The 16,961-nt window shown below is 34.3% G+C and overlaps 1 protein-coding gene across 1 annotated transcript in view; it reads left to right on the forward strand.

Annotated features, from left to right (window-relative positions):
• LOC148948516 (zinc finger Y-chromosomal protein 1-like) overlaps positions 1 to 16,961 on the forward strand; it is a 29,599-nt gene that overhangs the window by 10,434 nt on the left and 2,204 nt on the right. The window contains exons 2-5 of the mRNA XM_089094954.1: positions 3,277 to 3,474; positions 4,856 to 4,993; positions 13,156 to 13,332; positions 15,778 to 16,428. Of these exons, the coding sequence (XP_088951080.1) occupies positions 3,277 to 3,474; positions 4,856 to 4,993; positions 13,156 to 13,332; positions 15,778 to 16,428 (1,164 nt within the window). The remainder of the gene's footprint in view (positions 1 to 3,276; positions 3,475 to 4,855; positions 4,994 to 13,155; positions 13,333 to 15,777; positions 16,429 to 16,961) is intronic.

Genomic DNA, 16,961 nt, shown 5'->3' on the forward strand with positions numbered 1-16,961 from the left:
TAAAATTCTACTTTAGCTACTTTTGGCTATCTTGGAAAAGGGTTAGGTTAGGAAAATAGAACTTTCAGGGATGGGTCTAGCCAACAGGCTAAAGTATGTCCTGGGAAGGTATTTTGAAGTACCTGCATTCACTTCTTCTCCTCTAGAAGGTCCTGACCTTTGGTGACCTTTAAAAACCCGTGTCACTTAAAAAAGGAAACCTTGCAAAATAGTGTAAAAGACCTCTTTTTGGGAAAGATCACTTTTCTTTGGCATTGCAGAAAAATAGCAATGGGTTTTTGGACCACCTCTTTTTACTACAGCATGATGCAATTAGGGTGGCCAGCATTTACCCCCCCCCCCCAGTGAATACTCCCCCTGTGGAAAATACCCCTCCCCCCCCCCCCAAAAAAAAAAAAAACCTGTGGAAAATAAGGCTTTCCAAATTTGAGAATTTTATTTGAGTTTAATTTTTAATTTCCATTGGGGGATGGAATTTTGGTACTTATGTATTATGGTCCACTCACTCAAGTTTACACCATGTAAAATTTGAGATCACACCAGTTTTGTCTTACTTTTAAATTTCCTTTGTCAAAATACAACTGTTGTCCCAATAACAAGTATATAGCATTGACTTAACACACATGACCTTTCTTGCTCTATAATAGACAAATACATTTATTGGCTCTACTCTTCTATCCAACAAGACAACTTTCATTATTTTAGAAAAGGGAAAAGAAAATTAAACCATCAAATTTAGTATATCCAAGCAGATATATCCAAGCAGATTTTGTGAAAAAAAGTAATGTCCTGACAAACTATTTCCAAGTTACAGTTAACCCTATCTTAGCAGAAAAGAGTCTGAATATACCCTGCTAAAATTAGAAAATTGCTATAATTTCCATCCTGTATGAATGGAGGCACTATGTGAGGTCATGACCAGTCAAACACTTCACACAAACTTTTAATCTGAAGGGTAGAAATGTTACACTGTATTTTAAGCTAATTGGCAGGAATTTTCAATCTATATTAATTACAGCACAGTGAACCCATGCCCTTCCACTCCCCCTCTGCCAACTTCTAAGAAGAAAAGTAGACATGTAGCATTTTATTTAATGTAAATTATGCACAGAATACCAATCTGTATTATTACAGAGTTGAAGCCAACAACCCTACCCATCCAACTAACAACTTTTTAGTAGAAAACTGGGCAGTTTGTACTGTATATAACCCAGAATTACACAAGAATTTTCAATCTGTATTGGTGGATGACTAAGGTGGACCCATTATTTCTCTTATCAGCAACTACCATAAAGTTTTTAACAGAAAGACAGCCATGTTTATTTTAAAATATGGTTAGCACAAAATTTGCTTTAAATCTGATGACTAGTTACCTGCAGCCAAGGAGACTTCACTCAAATAATTTTACACTTTCTACTTTTATGATCTAGATGCTAGCAGGTTTAAAAATTGGATGGTTTGGGAATTATCAGCATGATATGCATTTACACAATTAATTATCCAATTTAGTCCATATTGTAACTGCTTGGTACCCATGTTGTAAATTTTACCTAATGCTTTTAAACAATAATTTAAAACCAATCAACTTGCACATCTTAAGACTCAAGTATTACTGAACTAAATGTTATGATAATTAAGACTAGGATTTGGTGGTCTTGTTACATCTCTGGTGCTTGTGAGCTAAAGCCCAAGTTTAAAAGAAGGGAAAAGAATATAAATAAATTATAGAGATTAAACAAACTGCATAGGTGGCAAACTCAGAATTGCAGCTATAAAAGAGTTCATGCTCTTGAAAAGCTTAATAAATTTTAGTTAGTTTTTCACTACTGTGGGTTCTCTTGTGGTTCTTTTGACTAGTGAACTTGTTTTTTTTTACTCACTGGGAACATAGATCAATATGCAGACACACCATGCCCCAAACAGGAGTTATGTTCTGTATTTTTTGAGTCATTACTGTAATCAGTTTTATTACTCTAACAGCAGCTGCACTTTGACAAAGTGGAATTAAGAATTTAACCAAGTAATGCTTATAGTTATTTAAATAATGCCATGGAGCTCTCTTTACAGCTCTGATACCTAAGAAATAAAACTGCAGTTAACAAAAATGATTTCAATATAGAGACAAAAGAAACTGCTTAAGTACCAAACCAAAATTGCAGTTATATAAGGAATTCCCACTGGTAAAACCCTTTGCAAATTGTAGTTATTTTTTGTCATTGTGAATGCATGTGAAGTAGTCAATTTTAATATGAATTTAAATAGTAGTTGTTCAAAGTTAAAATGTTTGTAATCAGTTCACAACCTGTCATATTACTATAAGAACAAAATTCTTTGTTCATAACATTCATAAATATCTATTGGGCTTTCAGAGTGATTCACTTAAACTGGATCCCAGCCTTCTCCCTAATTCCCAAAAATGGCCCTGGACTATATCCAAAATTTGCTGATTTTATTGGGTTTATTGTTAGGTCAGTTTATATATTTTTAAACTGACCTAACATATATATATATATATATATATATATATATATATATATATATATATATATTGGAACCACTTGTAAATTTTGCTTTGAAGCTCATTGTGTCATCCTACAAATCATGCAACTCATGTTATTAGTAGAGATTGAGATTTCAATGACCATGCATTTCATTGGGGTGTTATCAATAACTTGTTATATGAAAATAACTGAGTGATTCCAATTCAAACAAGGTCTACCACTCCTGCCTTCACAAAAGAATGGAGGGAAGAAGGAGAGTATTGGAGGGCCATAAACCCTTGTAATGTGTCCAATTTTACCAATGGATTACCTTATATGATAATAGTTAGAACAGAGTGTCTGTGCCTCCTTTTCTACTAAAATGTTGGTGGTGCGCCTGTGCAGCAGAGGCCAGGGTCCACTTAGATCTTGAATCATACAGATGAATCCTTCCATGACTATGGTTTAAAACAATCATCATACAAATATTGTTCTGTCAAAAAGCAGGTTAAAAAAGCTATGTTTGAGAGGTCCCGACTTTGGGGATACATGCTTCCCAGACCTAAAAGTTATATCAATGTTATTCTTGTACCAGGCACTTACAGATGTTAGTATCAGACCAATCAGAGGGACAAATTGATAAGTTGGTTTTTGGGTTCTTCTACGCCCGGTCCCTTGGCCCAGGGAAATGTTCCTTAAAGTCTTAAGCTGGTTGGTAAATAAAGATGGGGGGCCATTTCCAAGTCCTGGTTTTGGAACCATGCCTCCAAACTTAAAAATTTGGTTTTATATTAAGGTGACCTTGGCCCAGGGACTTACAGATGTAGTTCACAAGCCACACAGGAAAGCAGTTTTGGTCATTAGTTTTTTTTTGTGCATTGGGGTCCCATTTGTCCAAGGACTTCTGGCTGAGTTCTGGCCATATGGAGAACCTTTTCCCCAAGTTAAGCTTGTTGTGGACAGCAGTCCCCTTGACCTTTGGAATTACAGGCATGTAATTTCAAAATGACAAATGATAATGTTTTTTGTCCATTTCTTATCCCCCTGGCCCCCCCCCCCCCAGCAAAAGATTAGATACCCTTGGTCTGGGGAACAACTAACAATTGGTAATCACAGTAGTTTGGGGCCCTTGTCCCTAGGGCTGCAAGGGTCATATCATTGTTGAGGCATTTTTTTACCTTTTGACTATTTTGAAGATAGTAAATGTCTGGAAATTTTGATTGTATGCCATAGGGGTCCCAGGGACAAAATGGGCACAAGTTTTGATGCCCTCCAATCTCTTCTTCAAATGTGAACCATAACTTCTAATAAGCAATCCAATGAGCCCCCTCTCAAATTTTGTAAACCATCCTGCTTAATACAGAATGGCCAGGGAAAAAATGCAAGGGAGGTACTTCTCTTTCTTTTTCTGTTGGCAAGTGGCTTCCCAGCCTCTGGGAGACCTTGGCTCCCAGTTTCATGTGAGGCTCTTTAGATAATAAACTCTAGCCTTTTGGCTCTCATCATTGCTAATGCATTCATTCTGATTTGAAAAGGCATATTTTCATTATTTATTTTTTTTCATTTTTAATATTGCTAAACCTTAATTTCTGTACCACAAAGTTTTGAGAATAAGGTTTCATTTATGTGAATTTTCTTCACGTAATAAATTACGATTTTTACTAAATATGAGGGAGATTGCCTCCATCAAAGACTATGTAAAAGTCTGACTTTCCATGTTAAAATTGCTTTTTTTTATAATGTTTTAAACCAACATTTTTTGCTAAAATCTACCACAACAATAGGAGCTATCATTCCCTTTGTATCTGTATAGTTCGTGCTTAGTCCAAGTAGATTCCTAAAAATGAAGCAAGGCAAATAGTAAATTCTGCAAAGTGGCAAGGGTAAATTCTGCCACTCTCCATAATGATCTGAAAGTGGCCATGATCTTCATTTTATGGCATAATGGGGGGGGGGAGATTGGGACTTTGGAATGGCATGATCTTGTTGACAAATAAAAGGCAATCATGTTTTTAATTTCCAATTGAGGAAGTCTGCTGATATTTTACAACCATATGTTCAAAACAATCACCCCTAGAAGAAGAAAGAAAATGTATCAACATTATTCTTTTGTTTTTTTTATACAAACTCTTCTATAAAAAGGGGCTTGAAGCTTCTGCCTTAAGGTTCTCAAATATGCTTCCCCTTATTCTACAGTTGTGCAATAGATACAGAAAAGATCAATTTTGAGAGCTGTGAAGGATTGATCTTTTTGTGAGGTGGGGGGGGGATTCAATGCAAAATTCACTGTCACATTGGGGCTGCCATCAAATTCCATTCTCTCTTGTTTCAATATCTTAACAGCTAAAGACTAAGAAAATCTTTTTTCCTTGCAGGCATTGTGTTTGCAATGGGTGGACTTCCAGTTCAAGGTTTTCTTAGTCTTAGCTCAAATATCTTCAAAGCAAAGTTATCTTCAAAGGAAAGCCCAATTGTTTCTGCATTTTGTCTTGGAACAGATCCACACAAACATGGTGTGAATGGGAAAATAGTTGATGAAAAAAAATTGATTTTTAATTAAATTGGAGAAAATTGAAAAGGAAGAAGACACAATAAGGTATCATAATGATATCAGCATGAATGTAAAAGTGTTGAATGCTTATGATAATCCTATAACTTGTAGTCTGGACAAAAGCAAAATAAACAACAAGCTGTTAGGTACAATTGATTTTGAATTAGATAGAAGAAATAAAATCACTGACAAAAGTTGTGAACCTTGTGTAGCAAATACATATTCAGATGAAGTAAAGCCCCAAAAAATTCATATACTGAAAAGGATAATATTATCTATGTTTTTGAAGGGCATAAGGGTCAAATATTTTCTATGAAATTTGTCTCTAACTTCAGTTAAAGGAAGCAGTGCCTTAGTCAACATATGTGTGAAGACAAAGATCACAAAATCATGTGATATATGTGATAAGCAATTTTATACTTTGGGTGCTTTGTGGTTCCATAAGGCTTCCATTCATGGTGGTGATGTGAAACCAGTAACTTGTAATATTTGTGGATTTGTCTCTGTCACAATTAACCATCATAGTTACCATATAAAATCACAACATGTTGGTAAAAGATTGACTTGTGATGAATGGGGAGTCTTTAATATAAACATCTCCATCAGAAGACATGAGATGGCATGCTGGTATTTGAACTACAATAAAAGTTTGTCCAATTTTTGGCCTAACTCACCTATTTGTCTTACATATCATATAAGAATGCACAAATAATCATGGGGATTATAAGTGCAACCACCATGACTTATATTTTACTTCAGGCTTAAAGTTACAGAAGTATTGGAAAATTCACAGCCCTACATTGTGCACAAATATTTATTGATTTTTTTAAACTGGATTTCCAAACCTACCACTGAGAAAAAATAGCTTACTAAAAAACAAAAGTTAGAATCCACATCATCTATGCACTCTTTTCGTGTTACCTAGATACCAGAAACAAAGAGGTAGGGCTGATATCCTGCGGATCTCTTCATTTTGTCAATGATAGATTGTTTGGGCTAGCTAGGTAAAGGACACCCTAGATGGTCAATCATTTTGATCAAAAGCTTCTGTCAATCAATTGATTAAAGTGCAATTGACCATCTAGGAACATATTTACCGCTTGAGTCAAGCGTTGACAGAAATTGATGGAAAGTTTGAATGACGCAATCGGTTCCTAGATGGTCAATCATGCTTTAATCAATTGATTGACGGAAGCTTTTGATCAAAACGATTGACCATCTAGGGTGTCCTTAAGATAAAATTGGGTAAAAGAAGCTGTTTATACTCACTGTCAGTAAGATTCTTTATACAAAGGAACACAAAAGTATAGTCTTTCCGTTGATGAGACTAAAAAAAACGCACTCACAGGCCAGACTTTTGTTTGTATTTTGCTCTTTCTTCCTATTAGAGATGAGCAATTTCGACCAACAAGAAGGCTGCCACAACTCGTGGCAAACTCGAGTTTGCCACGAGTTGTGGCAGCCACAAGGCTGCTTTTTCTCTCAGAGAGTGACGCTTCAAAATTGACTAGGTCTATGATCATTAAGATCTATGACCGACTTCAGCTTCATTCCTTTGTTTCAGTGGATTTTACATGTTATTTCTTCTCTACTTCATAACCTCTTTGCTTTATTTGCCAACATACATACGCGGTGACGTGAGAACATTTGATTTACAGCTAGCAGATATATTCTTGGAGAATCACACGAGTCTCGATTCTTGTGTTCCTCTTGATGGTTAACAGTTTTTGAAAATAGTCCTGCTCAAATTCATTTTCTAAACTGATTCCAAAGATGACTTGCATATTTTTTTTTACCAGGTCATGCATGTCTGCTGCCAAGTAAAAGATTTATGTATAGGACGTTTACATAAACATTCAGCTTTGGTAAAAGAAAAAAAATCGCTAATGTAATTCTGACTCAGAAAAAAAGTGGTTATTATCGTAATCTATATACTGAAATTGCTACAGCAGAAACAGCATCTGCATAGCTATGAGAAAAGGGTAAAACAAAACAAGTGGGAAAAGGGCTTTAAATACACTTTTTTACACTGGACTGTAGTATTTTAAAAACCATTGGCGAATATGGGTTATCAGACTCCAAAGCCCAAAACTTATAAAAATTGTTTTTTGCTAGAGATGCTATCTGAATTTCTTTTTTCCCTTTTTTTGTGGAACATGTTATCAGACGGGATGTCACCATGCTTGATAAAGAGCTCCTTTGAAATCAAACCGAGAGCTCTACAAACTTTGGTATAAAAAGATTGATCATGTCAGGTGACAAGCTGATGTTCCTAAAATGAATAAAGTGGAAAAACAAACATTCAGATCAGAATTTGTACCTTTAAAAATCTTTTTTTAACAGTATTTCCAACTCCTTAATTTGGGAGATATAGCCTTTGTTTGAAAAATTTTTGAAATAATTGAATAAGTTTAGTTTTGCACTTTTTTTCTTTACTAGAAACCAAATTAAGGAACTAGGGCTAGACCCCAACGCCGTGCCGATGAGGGAAGACCGGTGGCGGGGGGCCAAAAACAGCGAGCCGCGCCGCCGGCGCGATCAATGTTGACTGCAAACATTAATATTTTCATCAGTCTTTCTCAAATCACAGCTTAAATTTACAACAGATTCGAGCCTATTAATGAGTTCAAAAATTCACAAATTGCTGGCTGGAAACTGGTCTTCTTCGTTATTCATCAAGAGAAGTAGAAATCTGGTAGAAACGAAATGGCTGAAAACGAAATGGTTTCAAAACCCTTGCATAATACGAGTAGTTGAAGTATCTATTAGCTATGTGTTCTTAACATAAATAATTATCAAAATTAGTAGTTTTTTTCATCGAGCATTACTGCATACAAAACTTCAAATGCCGTATCACAAAATTCGTCAGTTATCTGGGTAAAAACTTTGAATATAACTTTGAACTTAAAAGCTTAATTTTTTCATAATGCCCTTTGCCTATATCTGTTTTGTCACCTTTAAAACAGTTAAAATGGGCGACTTTGATAATGATTGTTTTTTTTTGCTCTTTTGGATGCCTAAAAAGCCTTCTTGTATTAAAAACTGGTTTTTAATAACAATTAAAAAAAAATGCATTTTAAAATTGTTGTTTTTTTGGCTTCTTTATAGAATATATGTCATGTAGTCTAAGGCTGAACTGCTACCTTTTTATTACTTTTGGCTGGTATTTTGGATATTATTCATTTTTTCTTTGGGGGATTCATTCCAAATTATAAACTGATAAATACCTAATATCAGTCAAATTATAAACTGCATCTAAAAGGAGAAAATTTATCAAATTGAAAAATACATGATGAACACTTCACATGAGAACATTTCAATTACAATGAAACAAAAAACACTTAATGGTTTATTCAGTATGAAGAAAAATGAAGTGCCAGCTATTTTCTTAGTGAAAAATGAAAAGCTCATCCGTTTTAAATGTAATTAAATGAAATAATATGCAGATTGAAGTAGCTCCAGGAAGATGTTGAGATTTTCATCCTAGTTCGTCACTTTTAGTCCAAGCAAAATGTTAGGACACTTATTGTCAGTTATTGAGTTTAAGCTTTGATTTCCAAATGCTCACAAAATTACCAAATTTAAGAAAGTCGCAAAAATAAGTCACCTGTGGTCAAAATACTCAAAGACTCCTCTTTGATCCCCACTTAGGCTCAAAGCTTCTGCTGTGGTAATTTCCATGGAAATCTCCAAAGAGTCTCTTTTTAAAATAGCTTTCAAGCGTAGTTAGGGGTATTTAGCCTTTTTTGCTTTTCTTCAAACCTTTGAAAAAAGTGTTATAATATTCCAAATGTTACATTTGTTATATTTGTGTATATTTTTGGTAATCATTTGTGGGGGGATCGAATTTTTTAAACCACTGTAGATACGTAAGAACGTTGCGGCATCTAGTATCCTGAGGTCATAAGACTTTCAAAGACTCCTCCCTGAACCTCCCAAATTGAAAGCTTTTATTATGACCTGGCCTTTTAATGTAACTTGGGCACTGGAACAAGGGCGCCATTGTCACTCGAGCGCAACGTTAGGTGGGGATGTCGATATCGCTTTCGTCACACCAATTCGTTTTAGTGTGAATCTGCCGGGTACTTATGAATGAATGTTTTCAGAGTAAACCCGTTTCATCAATAAGAAAAAAAAGGGTTGGACGCATATGTCCCTTTCCCTTTGGAGATAAGACCATGCAAGTGCTGTATCAAGTATAACTCACGAAAATCTTGTTCGTCTTTGTCAACTTTTCAACTTTTTGGTATCCCTGCTTTCAATAAAAAAATAAATCAAGGTACTATCACTTAAATATAATAACTCCCTATGCCCTCCCCCGTCTGGATACCGTCTCTGCTTTAAATAAAAAAAATTAACTTATTGGCACCCCTGCTTAAAAAAAAATCGAGGTATTATCATTTAAATATTATAGCTCCCTACCCTCCCCCCCTCTGGATACCACCTTTATAGGATTTCATCTCTGCTTTAGATTGAAAAAAAATTAACTTTTTGGGATCCCTGGTTTCAATAAAGAAATCTATAGACATTACAATTTAAATTTAATAACTCTCTACCCCCTCTGGATACCACCTTGATAGGATACAGTCTCAGCTTTCATTAGAAAAATAATTTACTTAATAATTAACTAGGTCACTATATGGTTAAAAAAAAAATACGCAAAATAACATTAAACAGCTTAGTATTCCTTGAAAAAAATTGAGGGTGTGAGTAAAGGGGTACAATGACAATAACAAAAATGTCGAATGTATTCAGACATACCTCAAATTATTGGAAAACTGAGGCACAGATTCACCGTGGCATTCCGTGAGGTCCAAAGAATCTAATTAAAAGGGAGCACACACAAAATCTAAATTAGGCCAGCAGCCTAAGAGAAATCGCAAAATACCCAAGACAAAGAACAAGTCCTAATGGGGGGGGGCCCTTTGTCTATCAAAATATTTCAATGGTTTACCAGGGAATTTGATATCATTTTCTTCTGTCTCCACTTTAAATGAAAAAAATAAATATCTTTTTGGTATCCCTGCTTTCAATAAAAAAAAGAGGTATTATCATTTAAAAATGATAGCCCCCTATCCCCCCCTTTTAGGCAATAATTTACAATTTATTTATGAATCATATTTTTGGGGTAACTTCCAGTTCAATCTTTAATTCCCCAACCTTATACAATTCCCCAACCAAATTTGGTTATACAACCAAATTTTTTTTTGGGGTGACGGATAGATTTTCGGGGAAATACCCAAAAATTCGGGGATAGTGCAAGCCCTGCTTGATTTCTAATCAGGAAAATCGAAATACTAAACCACACGAGAAGGAAAAGCTCCGACTTTGCGGTTGACGCAATAAAGAATTGCCGCAAAATTAATTTAAAGTCGAACGAACGCCGCCGCCTCTGCCGTTGGTGGCGCGCCAGTGGCGTTATGACACTTCGGTGGCGTTCGACAGGGCCTCTCGTCGGCGGCACTCGGTCGATCCGCCGGCGTGGCGTCGGGGTCTAAACTAGGGCAGATTTATAAATTAGATTATGGGTTCAACGAACTTCTGTCTATGGGTGCCATTAGTAGGGGAAACTGTCATTGGTTTTCAGATGTGCTTTTTATATTCTCATTAAAGAAAAAACTGCCGCTTTCCCTCAATTAAAAAGAATACTTTTTGTTGTATCTTAATTTAAAGAAAAATGAAAAACAAATCTTTGCATGTCCCACTACATTTTCGTGAATTGACATCCCTTCTTTTATCAAGTGACGGGAAAAAATCGCTCGTTGCGAGGGGAAATACCGTAGGGGCAAAAAGTGGTTATGTAAGATATTTGTTGAGTTAGAGATCCAGAAGCTCTGATATTAGATTTAAAAACCCTGTTTAAAAACCATTCCATGCAAGTGTTGTCCTTACTTGGGCAAATATGCATTCTTTGAAAATGGATATGAATAGATCAAAGATTTGATTAATTATAAGATGTGGTTTGTGTAGAAACCATGTGAAATAAAGCTTAAATGTCCCGTCCTAGGATAGTATGTATATACATCTCTTTTAAATGTTTTTAGAAATCCAGTGTGTGATTCTACATCCATTAAAATTTTTCAGTTTTGTTGTTTGTTATCAGAAGGATATGGTTGAAGAGCAGTTCAACCATCTGATTTGGAAAATTGAAGTTAAATTTCGAAAACTTGCCGCCGTTCCCAGTAACGTACATATGGATTTATTTTGAGGGGAAACTAGGTAATAAGGGCAAAATAGGTCATTTACATGGCAAACATTAGAAATTATGAAAAATTCTGTTCAAATATAGACGTTTCATTGGAGAGAGTTGTAGGTCAGAAGCCACCCCTCCTTATCTGCAAAAGCGCCTGGCTATGCTTTTCCTGATTTGTACAAATCTTCTATTTTGTAAGATTATTTTGAAAAACTTTTTCCACAAAATAAATTTTTCAAAGAAAAGTAAAGAACTCCATTAAACAAAAAATGAGCAAAAATAAAATCAAATAATCTACCAAGCGTGAAACTACCACAAACCAGCATCAATAAATAAATGAAACCCAAAACGAACAGAAATTACAATAAATAACCGAGTCGAGGTCAAAACGAGCAGAAATTAACATAAGTTGGCCTCAAAACCCCTATGCCTTCCCAAGGCCAGAACATAATTTGCACTTTACTGAAGAAAATACAAATGAATGTGCATTGTCAGTTTAATATACATATGCTGATATTTAGTAATCAAAATGTTAATATTATTTGATTTATTAAAGTTATAATAGTAAAAATATTTATATTTTTTTTTCAGTAAAGTGCAAATTTGTGATCACTGTTTCCTCATTATAGTTCCAGAAATCGGGATAGAACAATATCTTTCGTACAGCTTACTCGGTGAAATTCTTGTCTCCTTAAAATCTGGATTAAAATCTTGTCTCCTTTAAAACCATTACCTTGGCTTTCAGTTTAACGGCTTAACTTTTCATTGGCATGGACTTTTTCCTACATGTTTGCCTGTTACCAAACTTCTTCTGAGTTTTTAGAACTGTCTCTGGAATTTTCCTCTATTTTAGTCCTTTATGGTTTATTTCAAAGTTTTAGTAGCAAACGTACTCAGTTTTTTCGTGGTAAATCACTCTCGTTCATGTTTCAGTGGAAATTTTATCAGTGGAGGAACTTTTTCCTACATGTTTGCCTGTTACCAAACTTCTTCTAAGTTTTTAGAACTGTCTCGGCAATTTTCTTCTATTTTGGTACTTTATGGTTTATTTCAAAGTTTTAGTAGCAAACGTACTCATTTTTGTCGTGGTAAATCACTCTCGTTCATGTTTCAGTGGATGTACTTTTTCCTACATGTTTGCCTGTTACCAAACTTCTTCTAAGTTTTTAGAACTGTCTCGGAATTTTCTTCTGTTTTGGTCCTTTATGGTTTATTTGAAAGTTTTAGTAGCAAACGTACTCATTTTTGTCGTGGTAAATCACTCTCATTCATGTTTTAGTGGAAATAAAATATATCATTAATTGTTTTCCAATCTGGGAAGGAAAATATTCATAGCTCATTTTCCCTGTGAGCCTATTTTCTTTGTATCCTTTTGATAAAATTGGAATAAGTTTGCTTGGCGTGAGGAAGCATGTGCGACACAATAAATTAAAATTTAATTAAACATTTTTTTAAACTTATTTAAATAAATTATTTCATTTGAATATTGTAAATTTATTATCTAAATAATACTTCAAATATATTGTGGTACTGTATATACATATATATATATATATATATATATATATATATATATATATATATATATATATATATATATATATATATATATATATATATATATATATATATATATTTCATATTTTTTTATTTCAAATAAATTTATTTAATGTTTTTTAATAAATTTAGTTACAAATTAAGATGAAAATGTGATTAAAAACTAAAGATTAAAAGGTTACTGAATTAATTTTGCGTTTAATGTCCGTATCATAGTTCCAAAATTTTATTGACATTTTACAGGTCTTACATTCTGAAGACATTCTCTTCTATAACTATAGTATCGCAGTAATCCAAGATGATTTTGTCAGTTTTTTAAAGAAATTTTTATTGGCTTGCAAACCTTTTTGTTTAAAATCTCGCATTTTTTACAGATGGACATAATGGACGAAGACATAAGTGATGTTGATCTGGGTTTTGATGTTGAGCTTGGGACTGTTCAGGTGATTGAACTAAAGACGGAAGATGTATCTTGTGATGAACAAGAAATAGACGATGTAGAAATTGATATTGAAAGTACTAATGCTGACAAGTTTTTTAGCATGAAACAAGTAGGTTTTAGACTGAAATTTAATTTAATCATAATTATTGAGAGATTATGTTTAAAGTGGACTATTTGAGCAACAAGGATAAATCTTTGTGGTGTATGAAAAAGGATGATTTTCTAAGATTATAGCGGCAAGAGATCGCTTTTTGTGCACCTGAGAAGTCTCTAGACTAGGCAGTAGGTATGCATGTGAGGAATTATTTTGAAGGAGGCACAACTTCGGAACAACTCAAGCAATAAGAGAATTATATGGAACATATAAGAGATCATAGGAAAAATCGTAAATATCAGTATTTCTGAGGGGGTTGAAGGTTTGGGTCATAATCCCCCTACCCTTAGGCACACTCCTGCTACTGTAGTTCTGGCAACATAATAGAATTATATTAAAGAAAGAAGATTAATGGTTTCTTTAACTATTTCTTTTACAGAGACAGGAAAATACAGCAGTTTCATTCCCGGAAAACAAGTAAGACCGATTCATAAATTATCTTGAAAATTCTAGATAAGGCAAGGTCTTTGAGATTTAGGACAAAACTTAAATTTTAGTTTATTATTTTATTTACAGAAATAATTCATTTTAAATACAGCTATGTAGAAACAAGAATGAAATTCCTGAGTAATGAGCTAAGTATAAAAGGTTTATTGAATACATATGTCTTTAATAGTTACTAATTCTGGTCAATATTGACTTGAGACTTAACAACTGATTTAAGATGGAAGAGACCTGAAGGCTTCAAGACTAACAACCATCGTTCTCTATGGTGTAGGATAAAATACGCAGAATTTGTAACTAAATTTTTCGAAATGTCTTCCATCAGTGTTCGTAATAATTTAGTTCATCGCAGTAATAGGCATAATAGAGTTCACCTTTTAGTCAGGAAACATTATTTACGATGGAGCTCTTCTTTTCAGAAAAGCCACCATGATATTTGGAAAGAGCTTAAAATATGGAATCTAATCAGGGGCGGATCCAGGATTTTTTGGGGGGGGCGCAAAATAGGTTGACCCGATAAACGCGTTAGGAGCAAGTTTAATTAACGTCAATTAAGTAAATGCCACTACTTTAGACTATGTTAGGGGGAGGCGCCCCCCTGGATCCGCCACCGAATCTAATGGTGCTAGTTTATTTTATTAGCATGTTTTTTTAGAAGTGGTGCGCTACTTCATTATTAGTTTTTATTCATTTTTAGCTTCTATTCAAAATATAATCTAAGTTCATACTTAGTTAGTTAGCTGTTCATACAACTAAGAGTTATCTATCATGACTTTTTGCGTTTTCTGCAGAACTTGCCTGATATGTTAGTGTTACTGAGCTGTTTAATTTGCGTTTTGTCAGCGTTTAATCAAAACCATTTAGCTTTCCGCGTGTCTCTGTGTGAGTGACACTTAATGTCATAGTGAACTAGATATGGTATTACGAGTATGTGCCACTATTTTGCGTCGTTCGCTTCCTACTCAGCCAAAATTATATGAGCTCTCAACAACGACTGGGCTTTTTCTTTCTTTTTTTTCTGTAAATCGTCTTTTGATCAGAATACTTGATTGATTAAGAAAGTGTTGGCAAATTATTTGTTGCTTAAGGTGCGTTTCCACCATCCCAATTTAGCTAAGAAAGTTCTGTTGGCTTATCAAAACATACAACTAACAAATTTCAACAAATATTGTTAACTAATAAATAATCGTTACCAACAGTTCACGAAACATAATCGCCGCATATTATAAATATAATACAATAAATCTATAAAATAAATATAAAAATTTTAAAATATACAAATATGATATAGAATGTAATAGAAAATTGATTTGCCGCTACGGGATCGGAAAAAAAAGAATCTAAAACATTAAATAAGCAATGCAAAACTGTTAATCGCACAATTTATCAACCGTCATTTTTTAATGAAGAAATGTGCAAGTGTTATTTTTATTCTTCAACGATTTGTAAGAGAAATTCGCTAACAATTGTTTATTAATTTGTGGAAGCTAAAAATGTTTGCCGGAATTTTGTGCAAGCCTACCTTGTGCATTGGCACGCTACTACAATATTGTTATTTGAACACAATGGTTTGTATTTGATAGGCTTGAAGTGACGTGATTATTTAAATTTTACTTCTCTATAGTAGAGAAGGGAGAAAGCATCAAGTGACTCCTATAATTGAGTCAATTGGTTGAGGAGTGGTTTTGGTTCTGTTTTTTGAGATAGAATAAGGTTCTTGGTAACCAACCTCAGATCATATTTTGTAAACAAAGTGGAAATGATGGTGATACTAAAGATTCGGCGATTTAGTAGGTCCGAAGCTAAAGTCAGGAAGGGACATTGCCTAAAAAGTTAGCTTTTAATGGATACCAAAGTTTTCTATAAACAAAATAAAAAACTTTTGTCTAAAATTTTGCAAGCACTTTGCTACTTTCAAATTTCATTTTGATGCTAATATAATTTGCTTGTTTTTAGGCGACCAGGAAACAACAAAAATACAATGATAGTTCCGAAGATGGACAGGCGGCTGAAATTCTTTACCGGGGGAACACAGTTGAATGCGACTTCTGTCAGGCATGTTTCCCGCTGAAACGGGATTTACGGACTCATATCAAAGAATGCCATCCAGAATTACGATACCGTTGTAATATTTGCGATAAAGAATTCAAGCATGAGGAATCGATGTACAGGCATCGCGTAAACGTTCATCCGGTGAAAGAAGTCGTTGTTGAAAGCAATGTTGAAGTTCGAAGTTCAAGTCAGACAGAAGTCCAAGAAACTACTGTTATTGAAACGGAAATGAAATCGGAACAAAGCGGAGTCGATAATGTTTATATCTTTGAATGCTCTCACTGCAAGTTGCAGTTTACTCAGCAAAGTGATATAGAAGAACATTTAAGTTTTGTTCATATGCAGGACTTAGAGGATCCTTCTAAATCAGAAATATCTAGTAGTCGACCAGATACCCCTGGCATTGAACATATTTGTGATATTTGCAAATTGTGCTTTTTGACTCAAGAGGATTTGGCAAAACATAAGTGTAGTCAAAAACAGAAGCAAGTATTTGAATGTGGAGACTGTGGGAAGAGATTTGCAACAGAACGTAAAGTGACGAGGCACCTGGCGGTAAGCTTTCATTGGATTGTCTATTTTAAAGAAAAAAGATGCTTCTAAAGAATAAGGTGATTAAAAACCTTAAAAAGGTTTATCTATTAATTGAAACAGCTAAATCCTGATTAAAACTTCTGTTTTTGTTTTGATAATTTTTAGCTAGAACTTCCTTTTATATTCCTTTATATAGTTTCAGAGACTATAATCTTTATAGTAAGGGATTTGTCCCTAAATATGTATACCATCAATGCAAAATAAATGGCTATTATAAACAATTTCATAGCTTATTTTTGATCTTCAATAATTTATGTACGCTGCTGCAGAGTCATGCAGTGGAACTCCCTATGTGTGTGCATGTAGGGGGGGGGGGCAGGACTGAAGCCTCACAACATAGATTTTTAGACCCTTAATGTTTAGCAAGAGACCCTTCATATAAATATGCGGAGTGGGGGGGTGAATGTGCCTTTAATCTCTCATTATTTGGTTGAATATATTTGGGCTGAAAATTCCTTCAAGTACTGTGGAATATCTTCGGACTTAGTATGCAT

This window comes from Artemia sp. Qi Xiang Cuo, chromosome 9 (genome assembly GCF_049724085.1).
Source record: "Artemia sp. Qi Xiang Cuo chromosome 9, ASM4972408v1, whole genome shotgun sequence".
In the NCBI taxonomy this organism is placed as follows: domain Eukaryota; kingdom Metazoa; phylum Arthropoda; class Branchiopoda; order Anostraca; family Artemiidae; genus Artemia; species Artemia sp. Qi Xiang Cuo.